This window comes from Anarrhichthys ocellatus, unplaced genomic scaffold (genome assembly GCF_004355925.1).
Source record: "Anarrhichthys ocellatus isolate YVR2014 unplaced genomic scaffold, GSC_Weel_1.0 scaffold30, whole genome shotgun sequence".
Lineage (NCBI taxonomy): Eukaryota > Metazoa > Chordata > Actinopteri > Perciformes > Anarhichadidae > Anarrhichthys > Anarrhichthys ocellatus.
In genome coordinates, this window is record NW_022280060.1 from 2,202,381 (window position 1) to 2,226,874 (window position 24,494).

General features: G+C 41.5%; 1 protein-coding gene across 12 annotated transcripts in view; it reads left to right on the forward strand.

The window, feature by feature from the left end:
• The window catches only part of cacna1ea (calcium channel, voltage-dependent, R type, alpha 1E subunit a), an 81,491-nt gene that overhangs the window by 15,322 nt on the left and 41,675 nt on the right, over window positions 1–24,494 (forward strand). For all 12 annotated transcript variants that reach the window (XM_031864298.1, XM_031864292.1, XM_031864294.1 and 9 more), the window contains 3 exons: window positions 12,026–12,292; window positions 20,044–20,149; window positions 20,360–20,499. In XM_031864298.1, the coding sequence (XP_031720158.1) occupies window positions 12,026–12,292; window positions 20,044–20,149; window positions 20,360–20,499 (513 nt within the window). The remainder of the gene's footprint in view (window positions 1–12,025; window positions 12,293–20,043; window positions 20,150–20,359; window positions 20,500–24,494) is intronic.

Genomic DNA, 24,494 nt, shown 5'->3' on the forward strand with positions numbered 1-24,494 from the left:
GGCGGGTGGCGCCAGGGCGATGTGGGGGGGCGGGGTGGGAGGTGGGGGGGGGAATGTTTGTTTACTTGCACACTCTGTAATAATGTTTTTATTTCATTCAAGCTGGCATATGTGTTCTGCGTCAAGGATGTATTGGTTTTGTACTGGGTTTAGGGTGGAGCACTTCTCATTAAGTGACAAAATGATCCACTGCTGCTTGCATTCAGTCTCACACTCTCCCTCCACCCGCACTTGTTTCTTCCTTTGCTCTCTTCCTCTGTCCGTCTTTCTGTGTTTGGGTGGCAAACCTGCAAACTGACACTGTTGATGACCATCACAGAGATGCAGAGAGTTCATGAGTTACCGAGCTGTGTGCTATGTCAGCAGATGATGGTGTCTGAGTTCGATGACATTTTGCTCTGGGGTGTAGAATGAAGACATTGGAGGGATGGGAAAGAGTTTAGGAGTGCAGCAAAGACAGACCGATACTGAGGGAAATGGTATGAAACTCTTTTTTTTAATTTTTGACGGAATTTGTTTTGTGTGTGTGAGTGACTTCATAATGCCTTATCATCGATTAACAGCATTTATTTTCTATTGCTCTAATTATGGCATAGTCATTGTTGTCTTTGATGATTAACTCTTATGCAAAGATTGATGAAATTAGTTAGTGTTTAAAAATAGCTTTTCTGACCATATATTTTTATTGTCGTATTGTATTATCACCACAATGTCCCCAATTCGATTCTGGCTGGGGACCTTTGTCACCCACACCTCCCTCTCACTGTCCCATGTACCTGTCAATCTCTGTTGTCACTATTAATAAAGCGGTTTGAGCTAAATGCTAACGTCAGCGTGCCAAAATTGACAAAGCTAACATACTGATGTTTAGTAAGAATACTTTCTTACCACAATCCCCATCTTAGTTTAGTGTGTTAGGTTGATAATATGTGTCAATCAGCGCTAAACACAGTGCACAACTGAGGTTGAAGGGAATGTGATTAGATTTGCAGACATTTGGACATAAAACAAAGTATTGGACACAAATGTTGACCTAATGATGGTGCTAAATGCAAAATTAGGAGATTACCAAATTTCATCCTGAGGTGGACATAACAACAGCTGTTGAGACTTTATACTTAAAACCACAAACCCCACAGTCACCAAAGTCATTAGGATTCACCATCGGGGAATTATGAATGTCTGTACATACTCTGGCAATTCATCTTTTAGATGTTGAGATATTTCAATCTGGACCAAAGCCAAAGCGATGGACCAAAAGATTGATGTTGTCATTTTGTGATTACATTATAAAGTTATATTAGTTCAGAGCTCAACACCCCCCCCCCCACATGCCCTATACTCAACACAGATGATCATCTGCATGCCCCCATTACCTGTTCCCCGTTCTTTCAGTATCACAGCCCTAAATGTTACTACCATGCATCTCCGGGCTCATGCCCTGCTTTATGACATCAGCTACATATCCTGAGGGACTTCTCCATGAAATATGGCCTCAGGTCCTCCCATTTAACACCACAAGCCTGCTCTCTCATTTACTATTACACAATCACATTCAGATGGGCACACACACCAAAAGCAGGAGTCTAAATGCATATGGTTTGCAGGCACTTATTGCATTTATTATCTGTTTAATAATTGATAAGACGATAAATGTGCTTGCCTCGAGCAATATCTTGAAATAATGTTTCAGGCTCTGTGCTGGATGGAGTTGTATGTGTCATTTTACTTTTGTTTCTGTGTAAGTGAGAAAGCTCTCAGAAGTGTAGCGGTCTTAACTGTAATTCTCGAAAATAACACAGAAAGCCGCGTGAGGAACACAAAGCTACCGCCTTGATTAAGAATCCATTATTTATTTACTTACTTCTATCAGGCCCTGTCAAAATAAGAAGGAATTCATGTTAGATAGTTATTTAACTTACTCACAGAAAGGTTTATACGCTGAAAAGATACTTTTTTTTCTGAGCAGCTGGTTTGCTGCACAGCTTCTGCTGGGAAAAGCAGCACTTTGTGTTGACCTCCCACTCTGCCCTTTGATATTAAACCATTTAGTGCAGGAAGCAATGGGACCTGCCAACCTGTGCACATGCACACAGACAAATAAAACACCCTCATGTAATGATGTTTGGCTACAGAAGTGACACCTTTAACCCCCCTTTCAAAATAGGGACTGGCTAATAGCTAACATGAGGAAGGGAGTGATTTCGGTCTTTGATTGTCAGGTAGCAAAATGTCAAGTTGAATCAGAAATACAATCAAATCACATATTCCAGAAAATATTATTTCTCCTGAAAACTCCCCCACAAAAAACATGTCATTGCTTCTTTGGAAAAGCTCTTATAATTCATTCTTTTATCAGGATCTTTTGTCAGGATTTAGATGGAAAATGTCCACTGAATGTGATAACAGTCCTCCGCGGTTCTTTTTATCATGCCCTTGAGCTGTATTCAGGCTGATTTCACCATTTCAGAACGAAACTTTAATACTTACTTTACTTCCATTGCTGTGTGTGTGTATGCAAAGACGGTGTGTTTATGTGTGTGTGCGTATGCTCAAACTATAGCTAAGCTGTCATGTGCTTCTTTCAACATTAAAGTCCTGACACGCTGAAGAGGATGAATGTGTGCCCTGTCATAGACCTTGAATTCACTCCCATCTGTTTATTCAAAGCTTCAGATTTAAATATCAAAGATGATTGTGCTGTGCTCTGAGAGTTCACTGCTGTTAGCTTATTGGAGCAAAATAATACCTTTGTAGTGCGACAGGATTTCTTTCAGTCACTAAAGCTTTCAAGCCAAATGAGCTTATGAGCGGGGCTTTAGCTATATCGAATAGCCTTTTTTGGCACCTATTTTGAGATTACAATTCAGTAGCGGGTTGGGGAGTATGTGGCCAGCATCAAGATACACACATTATCCATTGTTGGAGACTTATGCAGGGAAACAAGCCAGAGACACGCCTGAAGTGTGTGTGCAAGATATTCATCTCATTCATTCCCCCCCTCCTCCCCAAAACCAGAGGGAGCCCAAATGTTGCAGCTGTGTGACTTATGTTGCTCCAGGAGGGTAGTAGTTCTGACAAATGGGATGAAGGATGCTGGGTAAGCAAACTGAGTCGTCATCAATATCCAACACAGCAGCGAACTGCGGCTTCAACGTTGTGTCTGTGACCTCTAGTGGAGCTGCTGAGAACTCTCTAGTGCACAGACCGGCTCATTCATGCACTCATAAGACTGTGAATTGTGTCTTTGCCTGTGAAGTAATCATCTGTTCACAATGTTGTTTAAAATAAATGGGTAAACGCGCCATCAAAATCCAACTGGAGGGATCTACAAGAGAAGAGGAACAATTGAAATAGAGTTTCTGGAGGATTATTCATGCAGATGCACAATGAGGACAAAAATGACAACTCGCACATGTAAAGCTCTTTTGGGGTTTAATTTGGCACACTTTAACTCCCCCTACATGCTGAAACATTGATAAAGCGATTGAGACTGCAAACTCACAAAGAACTGACGAATCATTCCTCCATTTCATTCATCTCAAGCCAAAGTTTGATTTGATCCTGTGTGTGTGTTAGATGAGCGTTGTTTTGCCCACCAGAGGCCATTCATAATCCACAGTCTTAGTGATTCACTGCAGCTTCAGTCGAGCTTGTCTGCACAGTATGTTTTCCAGATCAGAGCAGCTGCCACTTAAGAAGCCATTAGGTAATGATGTGGGGAAAGTCTGTCCTGTAGAGTGAAAAACCAAGCATGCCCAATCTGCAGCTGCTGAGGCAGTCGTAGTAATCTGAGTAAAGTATCCACCAGCCTTCTGGTTATGACCGGCAGGCCCTTGCACACCTCTGTGATAAATATACAGCTGCCTGTGCCAGTATTGATCCGTCTGGCTGCCAGTTTGATTATTAACACTCAAATTTTGAGCCAGATAGATACATGGACCAATGGATGGTTTAATATAAAAATGTAAATAGCAGCAGCACCAATCAGTCACTGACAAATCCTTATTCATGGATTTTTCTTTATTAACCCATCTGCTTCTTTACTGTATATCAGGATTTAATGGAGTTGTTTGTTTGTTTGTTTTGCACTGTCTTTCTGAACTGTTGAGAGTAAGAAAGGTCTCCAAACCACTGATCATAAATGTTGGGCAGAAACATACCCAAAATCACTTAAATGTGTTATTTTCATTGAACAATAAAACTACATGTTAAGGGGTTTATTCTGCAAACTCATGTTTTCCTCCTCTTTCAGATCTGTTATATGTACAATAAATTGTACCCTCAGAGAAAATGCTTGCGTTGACAAACGTGGCTGAAAAAGGGCGAGTATAAATACTATGGAGGGTAATCGGGATGTTCCTTGCTTCCGGTGGGTGGATGGAGAAATGCAGGTCTGGAAAGTTCCTAAGAAATGCATCATGGGCCGACTGAACAAAATAATAAAGAACCGAGGCAGCTGTTACATGAACATAAATATCCTCCTATTGTTAATAGTTTGTAGGAAAATATAGAAAGAAGAGTAACAACAAAGTTGTCAGACAATAGAATCAATTGTTAGACATGCCTGGTCCTTTCAATTGGTGCTACATGTACATCTTTGAACTCCACATATCCAAATAGAAATGGAGAGTTTTCTGTCCCATTAAATAATGTAGTACCTCTGTTTGTCACTAGATGGAGATAACTGCTCAGCAATCGTAGTTCCCTCCACCCTTGACTTTATTCAAGGAAATATGCAGTATTAGACATCATTTAGGATGCATAATGTGACAGTTGGGTTAGCACACATATAAATTAGTGTTATACTAATAACCAAAACCATCACTGGCCTTCTATTACATATTAAATATGAGCTGAAAATGTCATCCTCCTGGACTATGATGGCGGTAGCTGCTAAACCTGCCATGACATTCCATTTTCTTTGCACAATTGATTCCTTCATTAACTGTTTCATTCTGTCTTTCATAACTTGATTCTTCATTTTAAAGACGTTATGTTTCCCAGAGTGTTCTGTATCACATAGCCTTAAGAAACAGGTACTAAAAGGTACAATCTTAGATCTAAATGTAAACAAAAGTGTTCTCACAATGATAGTCAAATTCTGTCCCAAAATCATTACATTACTTTTGTTTTTTTATTTTGTATTAGAAGGACAAACATTAGACAGTGTGCTGTCAAAGGCTGCACTGCAGTGTTTTCATCTGCTGCTCAGCTTCCCTGGGCCTCAAAGCTGTGTAAAGCCTTTTGTCAGTGTACGAATAGTCCTCCTCTAAGTCAACAAGTTCATCACAGCAGATTCAGTCCACGGGCAGGCCAAAGACCCGGTTGCAAAATCCTTTATCTTTCTAACTGAAGTCACTTAAATTGATGTAGCATCTCAGACAGCCGTATAAATGTCAGCGTTTGTTTTGTTATCTGGTTGATGATCGCAGCACACCATTCACTGCCCAACTGTTGCGTTGACCGCTCTAAACTTAAAATATGGCAGAAACCAGGTTAACAACATGCTTGTACCAGAGTCGTTTGCCTGGAGACAACGATCATAACTCAGCCCTCCTTGGGGAACGATGATTTATATAGCTTATTCCATAAAATCTAGGGTTACGGTGACAAATTCACAGGGCTGAGAATAGGGGGCATGACAGTTCAGTTGCTAGGGAACAAGTAGGAGGAAGACAACAGTCGAAGGCAGAAATCTGGGTTGGGTCGAGAGAGAGAGAGAGAGAGAGAGAGAGAGAGAAGGGGGAGAGAGCGTAAGACAGCTGGCGAGATAGAGGAGGGTGAGAGAGAGAGACAGAAAGAGAGTAAGAGAGACAGGCAGAGAAATCGTGCCACAGGGTAAATATGTTTAATCACATTTCCTTTGGGCGCTGATCAAGGCCAGGAAAGAAAGCAGCGGTGCTGCTGCTTCCATGCAATATCAGAGAGATTACTATTGATTCTGCCAAGCCCAATTGTAATTATTCCTGTTTCTATCAAAAACACGTTCCCAATGTAAAGCCCATGTAAATTGTGGTTCTTGTACAGCTCATCGTTGACACACACCCAGACGCATGCAAAGGCACACATACACTCGCGCACGCATACACAACAGTCTTCTCATGTTCCAACCATTATCATCTCAATGAAGCTAAATATAGTCCAATCCCCCAGCCCCTTCATCTCGCCACATCAATAGGTCTGGCTTTGTCGTCTGTCTGTCCTTCTGTTTGCCCGGAGCTTTTCTGTGTCATGTTGCATTCTGGGGTCTGGCCGATGGCACACTGACCCAGCACAGCGGTTATTTTGGGCAACTTAATAGGTTTACTTTTCTTTTTTTTTTTAATGATCAGATGATGTACAAGTTAATCAATAAAAACACAGCACTTGACACATACTGACGCTACAGTTAGGTAGGTGTTGTTGGAGGTGAATTATATCCAAAATAATACTTTTTTCACAGTAAAAGTGAGTTTAAATTAAATTCACCAAATTTCCATTCAATACAGTTGTTTTAGCAGTGGCTCAACATGTGGTCATCCACATCTCCAACTGTGCTTCAAGCTCATTTCTACTGGAAATATTCAGTGGTTGTGTTTTTACTCATATTTATTCGTTAGTCAGTCATTCAGCAGCAGCAGCATACATCAGCTGTGTGAACAGATTGTTTTTGTGCTGATGCATTTTCGTAAATTGAATCAATTGTGTGACGGCCCGTTGGCCTGGTGCATTTGCTGGCGCTTTGATCGCTTGTGGCTTTTCAGTTTCCTTTCTCTTGCTTTTTACAGTACAATACCCGAGCAGCGCATTTTCACTCATCCACTCCCTACACTACTGACTTTACCGATTGCTCCCATTTATTTGTTTGACATGTTTTGATTATTTTGTGGTTCAGAAATTACTTTATTTGTCAGTGTGCCGTTTTTGTGCAGGCTGTGTCAATTGGAATAATGCCTTTGCATGTAATAGCAAAACAAACAAACGGCTCAGTATTTGCCAAAATGTGCCATTTATGGTGCATTTCGTAGTCGGGCACAAACACACACACTGCCTTGTAAGTGCACTGTGATCTAAAATTGTACCTGCACATGTAAAGCCCCTCCCATGGTTGTAAACAAGTGTGTTCTCCACAATGATGGAAATGTGTTGACAAGTCTTACTCAGACAGACACACAGATTCCTTATCTGACATCTGTCTGTCTGTCTGCCTGTCTGTCTCAGAGCACTGCGTAAATAATGTGTCTTCTGCTCTGTGTGTTACTCACTGCACTTGCTGGAAGCACTTACACTCCTCCAATTACACTACTTGTCATTTAACCAATGATTAATCTTTCCTTTTATTTTGCCTTATTACTATTCAACTACCTGACTTAGTTTTCAACTAAAGTGCTCCACAAAGCAACAAAAATGAGAAAAACCTACATAAACGGCTGGAGGTGTGTGTGAATAAAAGTCTATCATTTAGACTTTGTTCCATTCAAAATGCATTTATACGATCCAGACTGTGAGCTTCATTCTGTCACCCAAGAAGTAAAGATAAGAGTGTTTACCTTTTAGTTTTCCTTTATTCTAGACTGGGTGTCTCTTTTAGCTCCAATTGTACAGTATTTGCTGCACTACATAGTATATGTGGTGCTGCTGTTCTTTCTGGGTGCAATCAGGAAACTAAAGTTGTCTCAATGTTTCTGAAGCTGATATCTTTTGCATTACTGAGCTGAACAATACCTCATAGATGTGTCAAATCCATGTTGGACTAGGTTGCAAAAATCCAGACTAATCATACAAACTAACCTTAAACCAACAGGCTAACTTTGTCAATTAAAGCCTTGTTGAGTACACGTGCACAAACAGTAAATTGGCCATCCCGGTTGTGTCTGTTGTAGTTCCAATCTATTTATGGTTTAGAACTACAGTAAGGACAGTAAACGCTGCACTGTAGCAAAGAGGGATGAGCCACGTGAAAAGGCATGTGTATTCAAAGCGCGGAAGCTCGACGGAAAGATGTTGGCAGCAAATGTTCACATATGACAAATCAAAAGTGTGTAAAGTGAATTCTCCAGTGGGCTTTCACGTGGCTGTTCTCTTCCTCAGGGTTAAGAAGCTAATTTAGTTACAGGACTATTAAGCGAAGAGCCTGATAATGACCATGTTTCGGATACGAGCGTGCCAGGTATCTCTGTTCACTCGTTCTATTTTTGAGTTGAAATCTTTGTTCTCACCTCGGTCCTGTCACTGAGTCCCATTAACGAAGCACGGATCGTCAATCTGCTGTCACGACAGCAAGTAACCTTGGTAACCGGCTAGTTTTTTTTTTTTTTGCAAGCTAGACATCTCTTACACCGAGGAGAAGACTTTCCAACATAAACAATGTCAAAATGTCTCCACCAATATATACCTTCAATAGTATAGATTCTGTAAGTATAGAGAGCACAATGCAGCTGAATATATTTTAGGGTTCCTATACATTTTCAAAATTCCTGTAAGACTTCCTGTTGCCTCTGTGAGAAAGATGTTCTTTTTCGGCACTTGTAGCTGTAGGAGTCTTATTTTTAATTTGATAAGAACAACTTTTAGGTTGCCAGGTTGTGAAAAATCTTCCTCCAGTCTGATGCTCGCTTTATCTTTCAGACAACGCATCAGGAAGACGCCTCAATGACCACTTATTGATATGTATAACCGCAGACTGGATGGCGTATTGGAAAGTAAGAAACCCATGATTTTATAAATGGATTATTAAGCTTTATTACCAAATAGTAAGGATAAACACCAGACAAAGGGATTTTTCACAACCTTGCAACCCAAATATTATTGCTGTCAATGACTTATAACTGATCTATAAAGCATTAGTTGATTGTTTATTAACCATCAATAAAGCCATTAGTTACAAGCTCTTTATAAAGTGTGATTTATTAGAAATTTCTACCATCTAGCTTTAGGGCCAGTGATGTCAATTTGAACGTGTGATTAATTGATCTGAGCCTTCCAGCAAAAACATTGAAGTCATATTTCACTTGGGTTCACTAGTCCTTCAAAAAATACCTTTTTTAATTATAGAAACTCAAAGCATCATCTGCAACAAAGAGACTCCACCCACTTGCCTTCTGCCTTTTTCCAGGAAAGAACAATTGTCCTTCCACACTAATCATCCCTATTGCTAACCTCTAATTACCATAATTCACCCCTCACCTCTCAGCCAAGAGAGCCGTGGCTGCTCCGCTCTCTTCTCCTGGCAGAAAACACTGTGAGGGTATCACTGCTGCACAGAGGAAGTGGCAGAAGTCACATTTCCATCACACTTAGCCAAGATTGAAATAACAAAAAGCAAGTGAAACGTGATCTTTCAACAGTTTTTTGCCTCATAACTGGAGGAGACCGTTATAGGACAATTTGTACGTCTCTTCTCATCGCTTATAAGGAGGAGATGTCAGTAATCTGTCTGTTATCTGTTCTATTTTTAAAGCCAATAATGTGTTTGAGCTCTAATGAGTTGGAGGCCACACACCATTGATCACTGCCTTCGTCATACCACTATCACTAAATACCCATCAGTGTCAGCGTTGTGGTTAACTCTCTCCTGTGGTTCATCTTCTCTTTGACTTCTGTTTCCATCAACATCAGTTTACTGGTAAATTGCTATTCACACTAATTCTCTCAGCTTGATGCTGTTTGAGAATAAAGGCTTTCATTCATTTCACTTCATGCTTTACATCTTTTTGGACAGTTGCTCTTTTTCATAATAAGCAGGCTCAGTAGTTTCTTAAAACAGCTGGGCACTGTAGTTTTTAGCAAATGTTATTAAAATAAAGGTAAATAGTGCAGTTATTGGCTGTTTTTAGCTGTGGATTAATACACACTTAATATTTACAGCAGCAGGACAGTTGGCAGTATTTGTGATTGACTCAATTATAACAAGTTCCACACAAACAGTACAGTGCCCATGTTCATAATAATGAAGAAACATCGTATCCATGGCAAAGCTGTTGCTCACTGATGTGTTTTAGCAGATAGCAAAGTCAGTCTGTCAGTCGATCCACCACTTTTGTTCACACTAAAATATCTCTAACTATTTTATAGATGGCAAAATCCCTTGGCTTTTTCTCTCGCGCCACCATGAGGTTCACACTTGTGGTTTTGAGTGAAATCTCTCAACAACAATTGGATAGATTGCCATAACATTTGGTACAGATGTGCCCCATTGTGATGACATTAGGTCAAAATGTGTATTTGTCTGAAGACTTTCCTGCAAATACAAATACCTGCAAACTAATGATATTCACGCTCTCAGTTGTATTTTGTGTTTAGTACTTAGAAGTTTGTTTCCCAAATGACTAACTAAAATGTTAGCATTATTATAATGAGGTTGTTAGCATGCTGATTTTAGCACAAAGCTCTACTGTGCACAGAGGAAGAGCTACTTGAGAAGTTGGCTTCACCGATAAAATAAAAAAAACTGTAGCATCAATTCATCATCGGTTTTGCTCATTTCAAGGGATTTATTGATGATAAAAGACACATAGAACCTCAACAGATTTATCCTCTTAAAGCCAATTATCTCAGATCTGACAGATGTAACATTTCAACTCCACCCTTCCAACCCAACGTGCCCCCCCCCCCCCCCCGCTCTCTCTCTCTCTCTTCATTGTAAAAAGCTTTCATCCTCATGAGAGTAGTAGATGTGATCACTTCCAGCCAACACTCAGCAGCACAACTCCCCCTCACTATCAAGCCTCTCAATAGTAGGTTCTGAACACTGTACTTAGTCAAAGATGCTTGCTGCTGTCCTCCTGAGTGTCTTTTTTTTCTTCACAACAGGTGTTTACTCCTGCACACTCGATGTGTGACCAGCTTCTCAGTTTGCTCTTCCGGACGACCATGTGGGGTGAACACAATCCGAATCAAATATCACAGCATGGCCCCTCTTCAAATGGTAGCCTATACTGACCAGTCACACGAAAAAGCTGAAGTGATCCCAAAGTGAACTTTTAGTATTTTACAAAGAATTGTACCCACATGTTCAGCGAAAGCATAAAGCCAGCGCTGGTCTTAATATCGTGAATAGCCTAACAGGTTTAATTGGTTTACATAATCTCAACTCGTCAAGATGGAGGCACCTAATATGTGTCTTCATCACATCGTGACTTTGTTAATTGTTTGTCCTGATTTGTACGTTAACACTTGCTTTGTTAACTCAATCTGCAGCATGTTGAAGTGCATGTGTGGGGCTGAACGGAGGCTATATGAGAAGTGCATGGCGCATGAGGAGACACTGCTGTCTTCTCTCCTTCTGCTCTAACAGTGCGGTGGGGAAGGTACAGACACTTCTTTCACTATCCCCATGCAGGAAAGACGGACAGATGATTTTCTTTTCCTACGCGTGACACGTAGTTGACAGTTTGTTTTGTTCGCGTTGTTTCGGGAAGGGGGGCGAAATGTCGTGGAAAATGCCAAAGTTTTTTTTTTTTTCCGGTCGTCCTACGCACGCAATAGGATAGTGCTCTTGTGGTAGGTGGTCAACAGAGAAGAGGAGACGGAAGACAGGAGTGATGTGCTCTGAATTACTCAGAGGACTGCCGCTAGTTTATTTAAAAACCCCATGGATCAATCTGCTCTCGTGCTTCTCGCTCAGCGGACTGAGGATGGCTGAAGACGTGACCTGTTGCAGCCTACTTTAAGATATTAGTGTTTGGATGTGAATCAAACGCTGTGAAATTGGTCCGTTTTTACAGCTTAATTCAAGACGACAGATTGTTAAATAAGGCGGAATTGAATTACTTTTTGGATTTCAGTTCTTTGTTTTACGCAGAGCGCACTTGAAATCGACGAGCGCCTCTAATTGGACCGACTGGAGAATCCGTGATTGTTTTGAACAGATTTTGAAGTTGTGGAACACTGAGTTCGGTGTTTTTTTGCGAATAAAACTGACGATGGACTAAAACTGGTCAGGTTCTCGCCCTTCCGCCGCTGTCACGCCTAGCGCAGCACCGCACCCTGCTTTCTAGGAGACTATAACCTCCTTTTCCTCTCCCGTCTCCCCTCCAAACAGAATGGCCCGGTTTGGAGACGACGTCCCGGGCTTGTTGAGCTCCGGTGATGGAGGGTCCGAGCGCAACCGGAACCGCGATGGGGCGGCTGTGTCCACAGGTGGCATCTCCCCTGCCTTCAAGCAGACCAAAGCGCAGCGTGCCCGCACCATGGCCTTGTACAACCCCATCCCGGTCAGGGAGAACTGCTTCACCGTCAACAGGTCCCTCTTCATCTTTGGCGAGGACAACGTGGTCAGGAAGTATGCCAAGAAAGTCATTGAGTGGCCATATCCTTTTTCTGCTTCATGGTGTAAATGAAGAGCGTAATGTGTGAAATATACAAACGCATTCATCATCGGAGATATGAAAGGAGTGGATTACTAAGGTGGGTAAACTGCTTCCCAGTGTAACAAATAATCAAGAACAATCTATCATATTTCCACAAGTGCACACCATTTCACAGAAAACCAAAGTCCTTAAACAGCCAAATTATCTTTAGTGTCTGGCCCCAATGTCTCTTTCAGCACCATGGACAGCACACACAGGGCAAGACATGAGAAATTCAACCAATCTCATCTGAGTTCAGTCTAGGAGTCGCTTGAGTGATAAATTACTTTTTGGGGGGTTTATTTAATTGATTCATTCATTCGAATTTAATCCAATACTGTGCAACAGGGAATTAGGAATTAAGAACATGAAACTAAGCACTAAATCAGACTTGAGTGTACCAGTGACATTATTTTACCATTTTATAGGTCAATAATCCAAAAGTGTATGGAATTATCTATCAGGTTATAACTCAGGTTATGACAATAGCTATAGCTAGACAAAAGTGCAGAAGGGGAGGAGATGTCAATGGAAAGAGGATTAGAGGAACACAAAAGAGTTTTGCGGTTTATGGTTGTAAATCTTTTCTGTAAACAAAAGGCGATGAAGACCTGCTGTTGCCACAACACTCACCGTCCCTCCTGACAAGTTATGTACAGTGAATATATCGAGCTCAACTAGAGCTGCAACGATTAGTCGATTAATCGAGTAGTCGATGGACAGAAAATTAATTGACAACTATTATGATAATTCAGCAATTGTTCTGGTCTGTTTTTAAAAAAAAATTACAAATATTCACTGGATTCAACTTCTTTTCTGTTTTATATCACATATAAACTGAATATCTTTAAGTTTTGGACTGTTGATCAGACAAAACGACACAGTTGATGATATCTCCTTAGACTTTGGGAAACTCTGATTAGCATTTTTGTAGTAATTAACGCTTTGTTGTGGGGAGTTGCAGCCTTAAACTCAACCACTTATCACAACCTGACCAGCTGCCTGCTTAAAGGTGCTATGTGCAGGATTACTTTAGCAGCAAACAGCTATTTGTTATGTAAAGATATACAGTAGTGGAATAATGTCTACCTGAGCAGAGAATGAAGTCACTCTCCCTCTTTGTGCGTTGTAATCCGAGCTTCGCCGTGCTATGTTGACATAGCCGGGCCGGTTGCACTTCTTTTTAGTGCATTCATGCATGTTAGCATGTCCTAATGGCTAGCTCACGGCTGCCGCTCTGCACTGCGCTCATGCTGCTATTAATTCAAGGTGTGACTTTATCCAAATCTGTATTACATAACACTTTTATTGATTTTCAATAATGATGTTACATTAATGGCTCGTTTCTTAAAATGATTCGCCCTGCCATTATTTACTGAAAAGGGGAGAGACTATATTATTTCTTCTGCCTGTCGTTGAGGAGGACGACAACACATAAATGTCCATCGGTGGCGTGTTGGCGGTGGCGTGCGGTGGCGTGCTGCTGCTGTGCAGCTCACCAGGTGTCCGGGCCAGGTGTGGCCTCCTCTCTGCTATTGTTCTGCTCCACTCAACAGCTTCCTGACTGACTGACTGGCCTACTGATTATAAAAACCCAGCAAATAGCATGAGTGGGCCTCCATTGTTAATCACTGTCTATTGTTATTTTTTCTGGGCTTGCCCATCTATTGAGGTGATTAAAAATAGAGACGGAATGCATTTCAATCAACAGTTGAGGAAAAAAGGGTCGAGGTGTAAGTGTGTGTTTGTGTGTGTGTGTGTGTGTGTGTGTGTGTGTGTGTGTGTGTGTGTGTGAGTTATCATATCATATTTCACCCCCCTAGTGGTTGGGTCATAACCAATGGTGATGGTATAATTGCATAGGCACATCTTCTGTGTCAAGAATACAATTTTAATCCAAATATTATGTGTGCTGCAGTGACCAGAAGGAAAGCAGCCAGACTAAATAACCTCCAGGTTAATGTGCTGTTGTGGAGGGAGTGTCTCATTACATCCAATGAGCTCTACTGTATCTGATTAACCGGCATTAACAGGAATTATATGCAATGACGTCTGATCGCACTGTCATATACTATTATAACAAGTCATTACTCACTATTATAGTCATACTATATCATACTGTTTACCATGGTTTTGAGGGGAGTGATGCTGAGCTGCGTCTTTCTGTGTTCTGGTTGAGATTCACTGTGATGAGTTGCTCTCTTAAATACATGTGAATCATGTCTGGAGTGGGAGGATTCATTTACTGTAAATACACGAGTAAGCACAAATGAGAACACACATTGTTCATATGAACACATATAAACATGTAAGCAATGACACACACACATTTCTATACTTGTGAGGACCCTCATTGACAGAATGCTTTATTTAGCCCCTTTCCTTACCTTAATGCCCAGTGGTAGAACAAGTATTCAGATCTATTACTAAATTAAAAGTAAAGTACCCTGCATGCAAAATTATACTTGGACCTGCAAAAACTGACCACTTGGGGACAAAAGAAACAAGTTGTGAACGTAACATTGACATACGTTGCACTTTTAAGCTGATATGGCGAACTTGTTAGAGCAAACAGTTGCCTATTTACACATCTAGTGGTTATGGAGCAATTTTCGCTGTTCACTTTTTAGTTTTTACCAACTCCTGAGGTAAATCTGTCTCTCAGGCTTCTAAATGCTCCTCTATGTTCACAAGCTAGCAGTTTAACCTCAACCCTTACCTTAAACCTAACATAAACGTATTTGTATTTGTAACCCTTACCGGCGTACTGTAGCCTTTACAGAAGGGAAACCACCCTAAAACATTCTCACTTCTGCCTTGTTCTCATCGTCTGAAACTCAAATAGGTCCTCACAGAAATAGAAATACAACAGCAGACTCGCACACACTCACTATGTCAGCAGGACATCGCCAAAAGGTCAGCCTTGAGTTGAAAAACAACTTGCCGCTGTCACCTCGCTGTAAGAGGCTCTTTTTTTTCTCTGAGTGCTCAATTAACAGCAGATCAATTCAGGAATTATACAAAACCAGAGTGCTGTATGTTTTGGAAGAGGTGGTTTAATATGTGTATGCGTATGTCTGACTGTCAGCCCACTGTACCTGCCTGAGGTTGTAGTCGATGGAAGGCTGATTAAGGCCTGGCAGGGAAGAGGAAGGGGTAATTAAGTCCACGGCCTGAGTTTTGTGTGGCAGGCCTGGTGAGGACTGACAGCTGCTCCTCCTGTCTGATCCCCACTGGGATCCCCCGCAGCGGGAAGTTTCCCATTGAGAAGGTACACCTCTAAATAATTGATAGATAGATTTAATAGTTTGTTTCATTAATCCACAGTAATAACCACATGCTTGCTGGTTGTCAGACTTTGAGTTTTTAAATCTGAATGGGAGACATTTTAAGTATTAAACAGGATAGGTCACTGTTCTTTTTTAGGCCTGTCTGTGTATTTCGAATCCTGGTTTCGAATCCTCACCAGGATTTGAAGTGCACGAATGTGAATTTGATTAAGGGTACATTAAAAGTTGTAAATCTTTAGCCATCTTTAACCTGAGAAAGACCATTCATTTCCCTCTAAATTGCATCCTTGCATGCAAAATGGAAATGGAAAATTAGCAAGGAAATGACCCTAGTGTTGATATGGTCCTACTCTCATTTATCTCCAATTACAAAAACAGTTTTTTCCACTTACTGCTTGCATTTTTTTACTTATTTAATCAAAGTGTAGCTGAAGAAATGAGAGTAGTAAATGTGGCCTTGGACTCTGCTAAATATGCAATGGTCTGAAATCTGCTTACAGAAATTTAATAAAACCAGTCCACAAAACATCACAGGAGGTATGTTCAACCCTCGCTCTTTGGTATCATGACCGTATATATCCACCTATTTCCTGGCGGAGAGGTGTATATAAGAGCCAGCTGTGGCTCAGAGTTAACACGGTTTACTCGCAGGGCTGCTGCGTATAAATAGGACTGACTGAACTATGGCCTCATTTATCGTCAGGATTGATCGTCTGGCTCAAGCAGACCACTGAGGTGTGGAGGTGATGTGGAATCCAAGATAGATTGGAGAATGTTTGATTGCCGCAGTCTGTTAAATCCATTCAGTTGACAACATATTTTATCTTATGCATATTTGAATAACAGCACAGCGATAGAAATATCAGCTGTAGTTTATCAGTTTTTTCATTCCTCCGGTGGAAACGGAGTTAATTTTACTCCGAATGGTGATTACACTCTGGGCCTGAGCGTATTCACAGATGCACAGGGCATCACACTCTGTCTCCATGTCTATTTTTACACGCATGTTTGAGGAGTCGAGGCAGAGTGCCAGCGTCACTGTGACTCACAGGATTGCTCACGAAACGCCTCACTGCTAAAGCTGTTAGACGATCCATGATCAGCGTCACACTCCAGAGCGGCGCAGAGGAAGGGGAGGGGTTTGGTTTTAAGACACTTGTTGAGTGTGTAATTTAGTGACAAAGTCAACATTGAATGTAACTGCATTACATGGGGTTTATTGAAATGTCTGGAGTCAGGGAACATCAGTTACATCAGGATTAACTCATCTGTTGTTTGGAAGCTCCTGGGCAAATTAGTTAAAACACTATTGTGATTGCAGAGCAAATGAGTGCATCACCCAAAAACAATTGTTGTTGCTCATTGTGATGAATATCACAAACTCTGCAATTCAGCTCTACGGAGCTCTTTAGCATCTTTCAGTTCATTGTTTTGGCTTTCAAGTCCACAACTTTGCTGTTTTGATTCACTTTCAACACTTTCATTGCATCGTTGGCTGTGGCACGAGTGCTGTACAGCAGCTCATTCTTGCACTGACAACCAACATTAACGTTTGTTGGAATATTAAAGTTACACAATATTGGTTTGGCTATCATGGCCCTATGCCTGTGGTCCAGCGAGGCACAATGTTGTATAATCTTGCTTGTCAACTTGCCGCAAAGTGAAGAAACGTTCAGTTCTTGCCTATGCAGTTCACAGTTCCCTTTCAACGGAGCATTTTTGCTCCCTATGGTCTGTAATCTAACTTTACATGGCTGAATACCCTATGCAGTCCACTTCACAACCAAACAGCGGGCAGTCAAAGCTAGTAACTGGTGAATGTAGTGGAGCATTTAGCAGCTAAAGATTAAAATCTCCTCTTAACTAAAGAGCTAATTTGGTGGAGGAGTTTGCAGAGACCAAATACAGAGCTTCAATGAGAGTGAATATTTAACTTTAATTTGGGAGGTTGCCAGAAACCCAACTCCAAATGAGTGCTGCTGGATGTGTAACAGGCGAATGATTCCTGCTACCCCCAAAGTGGTCAAAACATAAATTATTTTAGGTGTCATGTGCTTTTTAGCTCAGGTGCTCATTGGCAGAACGAGGAGAAAAGTGATTTAAACTGTCTTTAGTTGTGCATGATAGTTTAAAACATCGACTGATTTTTTAAATCAGATTAATTGAACCTCCTTCTCTTATAAAGACACCGTTCAACGTTGTTCCATCACCAAATGAGATTACTCAAAAGTACAAATCATTCAACTATCACAAATCATCAGAAATATTTTTATCTTGAAAATATCTGAAAAATAGAAATATATTTGAATGTATAACTTTAATACTACATAAGAAAGAACCAGACTTTGAAATCTTGTACAGAGTGTGTGTGTGTGTGTGTGTGTGTGTGTGTGTGTGTGTGTGACCGACCGACCGACCGACCACAGAGATAGTTCAGGTGCCCAGTAACCGTCTTGTTGATTTTTGGCTGGAAGAGAACCCTGTTGCCTTGGATACCTCTGTCTTTCTTTCTTCATTTTCTCTCTTTCCTCCCCTTTCTTACTTCTCTCTCTTCTCCGTCTCGCGTCCCCCCTCCTGCTGTTTGTGTTGTATGTGTTTGTGGGGATGCGGGGCGTGGTGACTGGCTGCTGCTGACACGATGCTAGTTATTGTCGGAGGGTGAATCAAAAGAAATATTTTACTTCTTGAAAACAAACCTTCGCCCTAGGACAGTTATCATGCAGTTAAACCACCTTTTTTTGCCATTTGTTTTCACACATCATGTACTCATTGCTGATGGCTGCTGTGGTTTTGTTTTTCCAAAAAATCTCTCAGCGATAAACTTGCAATCACTGAGTCAAATCGGTGGCTCGGTCTCGGTTTAAGTTAGAATCCCTGCGGGCTGGTGGGAGTAAGATTATATTGGCTTTGTTTATTTAGCTTCTCATAGCTCGCATATCCCTGAGTAACCCTGCTGGCTACAGCTGCCGATGCAGCATCAATATGTCCGGTGTCAGTCTTATTTGGTCCCATTGCCTCCTCCTCACCCACCGGTTTAGCAAGCTTCTGACACTCTAAATAACCATCGTCTTCTCTACCACAGATCTCCTGTCATCCCCCTTATCACTTTGTCCTGTTTCATCCTTCTGTTATCGCTGCCTCCTTCTTACTTCCGCTCTCCCCTCCCTGTCTCCACTTTGCGGATTTAAGCTCCCTTCCTTCCTACCTCTTCTGCACATAGCCAGCAGAATGGGGACTGCCCACGCAGAGCATTAGATAAAGAACACATTGCTGGCTTAGCTCAACCCCAGAGCGGCTGGTGTTGAACCAACAACCAACACAGGTCCCATAGAGCAGGCGGTGAAGCTCGTAGTAAGTGACCCTGTTTATGGGATCGCGTTTAAGGCCCACCCAATCATCCCTCCTCGATGAGCCCTCTGTTGCCTCGGTGTGTGTGTGTGTGTGTGCGTGTGGATGTCTGTGTGTCGCTGCCTGTTGCAGCTGACCTCACATAATGTTTAGCCTGCGTCTGGTTGTGTCTACGGCCCCGAGGCGCCTGTACATGCACGTTAATTCTGTTTCGTTTCATACAGAGGAATCAGTGTTCGCCTCACTATCAATGCTTACATGACATTGTAATTGCAGTGCTGCTAGGTTTGGTTTACTGTGATTCACTAAATTAAATCTGCCCTCTCTATTCTAAGAGCACTTACTCTCCGTGCTGTTTAGAGATATCAATGAAAGATTTCTGGTGTAATTTATTACACTATGTACATTTCCTAAACTACTGCTGTGCTCTGGTGAATAGACCTACAAATCTATTACTAAAAGGATGAGGCTGGCAATGTACTATACAGTTCTTAATGTCAACAAATTCTACAAAAAGACCAAAACCAACAATGAACTGTTGCCACTAACAAGTGTTTGTGTATCCAATGCCTGATATGGCTTACTCCTCTGTGTTTAAACTTCCATTGTTGCTGAAAACCTATTAAAATAAGCCCCATTGTTGCACTGGGCGGCATGCTCTTTCATTACCAAGAACATGGGCACTGTATTTTATTTTGAGTTGATCCCATCCTGTTGCCGGAAATACTTACTATTGCACCAGATCTGCAGCTTAAAATAGTCCCTAACAAATGCACTATTTACTCCTTTTGGAGCAATGTTTGCGGTTGTTTTAGGAAATTAACAAACCTTTTAGAAAAGGAAAGTACTGTATATATTCATGACCTGTTTCTAAAGATTCACTTGGACTTTATGGTCTGAGACTGAGAGCCACAGTCAGAGTAGGTCATGCTCAGAGACGGAAAGATCAAAACATGTTTGGTTTTGATCTTTAAAAGGGATTTGACACAAACATAGAATATCACCAGCCTTATCCTTTCAAACTAACATACTTTACCAAGTCAGTCAAAAGTTCCTTAACTTCTTCCTTCCACTCCGTTTGAGTACATGATCCTAACCACCATCATCGCCAACTGTATCGTCTTGGCTCTGGAGCAGCACCTTCCTGGAGAGGACAAAACCCCCATGTCGAAGAGACTGGTGAGCTATTCACACATGGGAACCATCTGCACACACAACCACACGTCACGCTTCTCTGTCAAGTTGCTGAAATCAGATTAGTCCTAAACTGCCTCTGATGGAGCCTGTAGAGCCTCAAGAAACCCAAACATGACATTTTCATCCACAGTGCTTTCATTTCAGTTCAGTGTCAGCTAATTATCACTCCGATCATCTGCTTCGCTCTTACAGGAGAAGACGGAGCCCTACTTCATCGGGATGTTCTGTTTGGAGGCTGGGATCAAGATCATCGCCCTGGGCTTTGTATTTCATAAAGGCTCCTACCTCAGGAATGGATGGAACGTCATGGACTTCATTGTGGTCCTCAGTGGGTGAGTCAAACTGTTTGTTTGTGAGTGTGTGTGTGTAAGCATGTATTTGAATGCAGGTTTGTGAAACAAGATCAGCGTTTTGTGTTGAAAGGGCTGGCGATTCTGTGAGATCTACTGTATTCAAAACAACCGGTCTTCTTTAAACCTCAGAAACACATGTATGTAATTTTATAAATCAAAGGTACTTGAAAATGATTTTGGGAAAAGTCCTCTTTAACCACAACCTGTTACTAGTTGATCACCTTGTTGGATTAACAACCAGCTGAAGTCATACTACAAGAAGCTGTGTACTGTGAGGTGGTGAAAACTTGTAAACCTTCACCTCACTCATGTGTTCTTAGAGTACATCAATAACATGGTAGTTTAATGCCCCTAATTGCCTTATGTCTGCATTAGTCTGTTCTGTGGGGGAAAGGTGTTACATTAAAGGGCATTTTACAGCAGTTACCAGAAAGGTGCCTCACCGTCAGAGCAAAGAGAGGACATTTTTTTCGATTTCTGCAGATGAACCTCTCTCACACACACACACAAATGAAATATTAATCAATTCACAGCGCAGACGTACAATGGCTTGGCAGACAGGGTTCTTAGAGAATTCTACATGATTGTGGGTGTTCAATAATTGATGAGCCGAGCTCTGGCTTCTTAACGATACTCCACCCGCTGTTGGAGAGAGAAAGGGTGCGACGTTGGAGGAGGAAGGAGGAGGAGAGGAGAGCATGAGGGAGGGATGACATAAAGAAGAAGTGTTGTGGAAGACGGTAGGGGAAGATATGGCCAGAGAGCCTCCTGCTTCTCTCGCCTGTTGATCAGTTGTCGTGCATAGCATGTTACTGAACGACCAAAATTAGAAGCTTAATTATAGACACAGTGAGGCAGACACATGCTAATTGATTGTTCTAATCTCACCTGCCTGAATGGGGACAGAGAAGAAGACATCAAGGCTTGTCCAAGGATGACAGATCCTGCAATCACACTTCACCTTTCCATTAGTGTTGTTAGTGTTGTGTATAGATCAGGAAGTAGGTATTGATGTGTTAGCTTCTCCTGGTACCGACCTTCGTGTGTGACGAGGCTGAAGTCATTTGAATTGTCCCAAATAATGCAATCTAATGCATCTGAATATTTTTCCAAAACAGTTTTCAAAAGGAAGGTACTCCTTCTTCAAACACAAGCTCAAAACGTTCGCATGGCAGTAAAATGAAGGCTTTTTCTGTGAGTTCAATCTGAGCGGCCGATTGTGACTCAGGGAGGGGTCGTGGTTGATCTGGATGGAATAGTCTTCCAGCTCTCTTTTTATTAATGTTCAGCATGATGAAGTGAGCTGCAGATAGATCCCCCTGGAATATTATCATTCTGACCACAGCAAAGACAAATTAATGAAAATGTTCTCACTCTGTCTCTCCCTCCCTCTTTCTCTACAACACATGGACACATTCACTCATTCACTCACCTGCAGGTCATCACTCGAGGTTTGCAATCTTATTAGACAGTTAATGAAGATTATGAGAACTGATGATAATATTTGATGAGTCACAGTGCTGTCTATCAGTTAGTAATTCGGAGGTCTCTGCAGACAGGAGGGGTCACAGACTGTGTTACAAATACAGATACAGCCTCCCCAAACTCCTACTCACACATGCAGTATGCATGCAAACATTTAACATCCTAAGCATGATGCACAGTATGAACCAATATATAAAGACAAGTTATTCATTTGACATATTTTTAGGGCATTTTCATGCTTCTCTTATGGATGACAGTAGAGATATGAAATGAGGTGAGTGAGATAGGTCAATTGTATTCATATAATGCAGAATCACAACATTTTCTCAAAGGTTTTTACAATCTACACAGCATCACAGCGTCTACCCTTACACAGTGTCATCCTTGATTCAGATAACAAAAAGCTCCATAAATCTTTAATGAGTGAAAAAAAAGAAACCTTAGGAAGAGTAACAGTGGTTTCACCTCTCCCAGAACGGACAGATATTCAATACATATTGTTATAAAGAGCAGACGGAAGGTGAGATTAAGTGCGCAGAAAACCAGGAAAACGTGAAAACGTTCTGGATGTCATTAAAATAATGTTATTTACCTGGTGTGGCCCCAGACACAGAGGGATTCTGGTTACATCCACGGGTCTAACTTGTCCCTTCAAGGCTTAGTGTCCAGCAAGTAGTCAAAAATGGCTTAGAATTGCCAACTACACTGACTGTTTGCTATTCATACCTTCAGTACAATTTCCCTGCAGTACAACCTATCATCTGTGAAGCAGTCTTGTTGACATTGTCATAGAGATGTTGATTCAACTCACATGACTGCACTGAGATGACTTTGATTGAAGGTTTACATGCTTGAGTCCTACAGGCAGAAACTCTAATTTAACTGTTGTGGGAGAATTCTTTTCCTTTTGGAAATAATACACGACTGTTAGCTCAGACTGCAAAGCATGTGAACCTTTCCACAGTGGATACCCCTGACTCACTCAACATTGTGTTTGGACATGTGTAATTATGGAACCATTTGCTAACGTGTCGACGCTTGAGGCCACGATTACCTCAGCAAGCTGCCTCGTTGTTTCAAGATGGCCTGTATCACACACGGAGAGAGTGAGTGGGAGGGACGTATGAAAAACCAGATTGCCCTTGCTGTTTCCTTAAAGGCTGTTATCGTGTAGCTGAGGACTGTTGTGACTGAAATTCAAATAGAGGGGCTGTGGGTTTTCTCAGGAAATCACGCATGCCTCACCAGTCTGTTACTCCTGCTACATGGCAAGTTGTGAAGGGAAGTCAGAGAAAAGAGGAGGTTGGAACCAGTAACACACAACAGGAGAGAAGTAAAGAGGAGAGAAGAGATAGAGCTGGAGAAGATGAGAAGGATGCCTCTATGTGTAATCGTACGTACTAATTGCCACCTTGGCAGTCTCATTCGCTGGCAAGCCCTCCATTAGACTGGCAAGAGTTGGCAGGGGGCGACGCCCACCAAGGGATCGTATCACCACTATGTGCCAGACACTTAGAGGGGGATGGGAGAGAGTGGAGGAGAGATTGAGTTTGCTCAGAGGGAGTTGATGAGAGTAAAGATGACGAGATTGGAAAAAAAGAGCATTTCGGAGCATTTTCTTTTTTCGATTTCTGGTATCCACAGGGTCTTTTTAGGATCACTGACATTCCTGCTGAGTCAGGAAGGTTCTTTTTCTTTTTTCCTTTGGAAATTGAAGCTTATTCTGCTGTTCATATCAACTGAATACCCAACAATCCACAATCCAGATCAAGAAAGAAAATGAGAAAGAAGAAAGGGGAGGAAAAACCGACTCTTTAATAAGGACTCATTCAGAAAAGATTGTAAAATACAGAATGTGTCAGATGACACAATAGATACTTTATTCTCGGGACTTTGAGAAATTTGAGCAATTTGTTTGATTTTGCAGGCTGATACTGAGTTTTAACATGTCTCAAAGGTCTCAATAGTTAATAGTTAAACATACCAAACTTGCAAACCACGAGACAATATTTCCATTCCAAAATCCTATTAAAAATGCGGATATTTTAGGTATGTTAATATTTGGTATATTAGTGAAGACAGGAAATGAGAGGAGAGAGAGCAAATCAGAAAATCCCTTTAAGGAAACTCTGAAAGGATTTTCATTGTCTGTTGCTTTTCTATTGATCACAACAGTATCCTTATGTTACTGCTTTTCAAACAATAATATGTCCTCTCCGATGTTATTCCCCATCTGTTGTCTGATCGATTGATGAGTTCAGACACAGCGTGATGTGGATATGTCCCCCTGAGCTGTTACCGTGGTGAGGAAGGACCCCGCCCCAGGTTAGGCTGTCACTGGCTCCAGTCCAGAGGCTTCTCTGGTCAATGTCTCTACAATTAGACCAGACCAGGATAGATTTGTCTTTTCCTATAGTCTGATGATGCTTATTTACCTGTATTTGTGTGTGTGTGTGTGTGTGTGTGTGTGTGTGTGTGTGTGTGTGTGT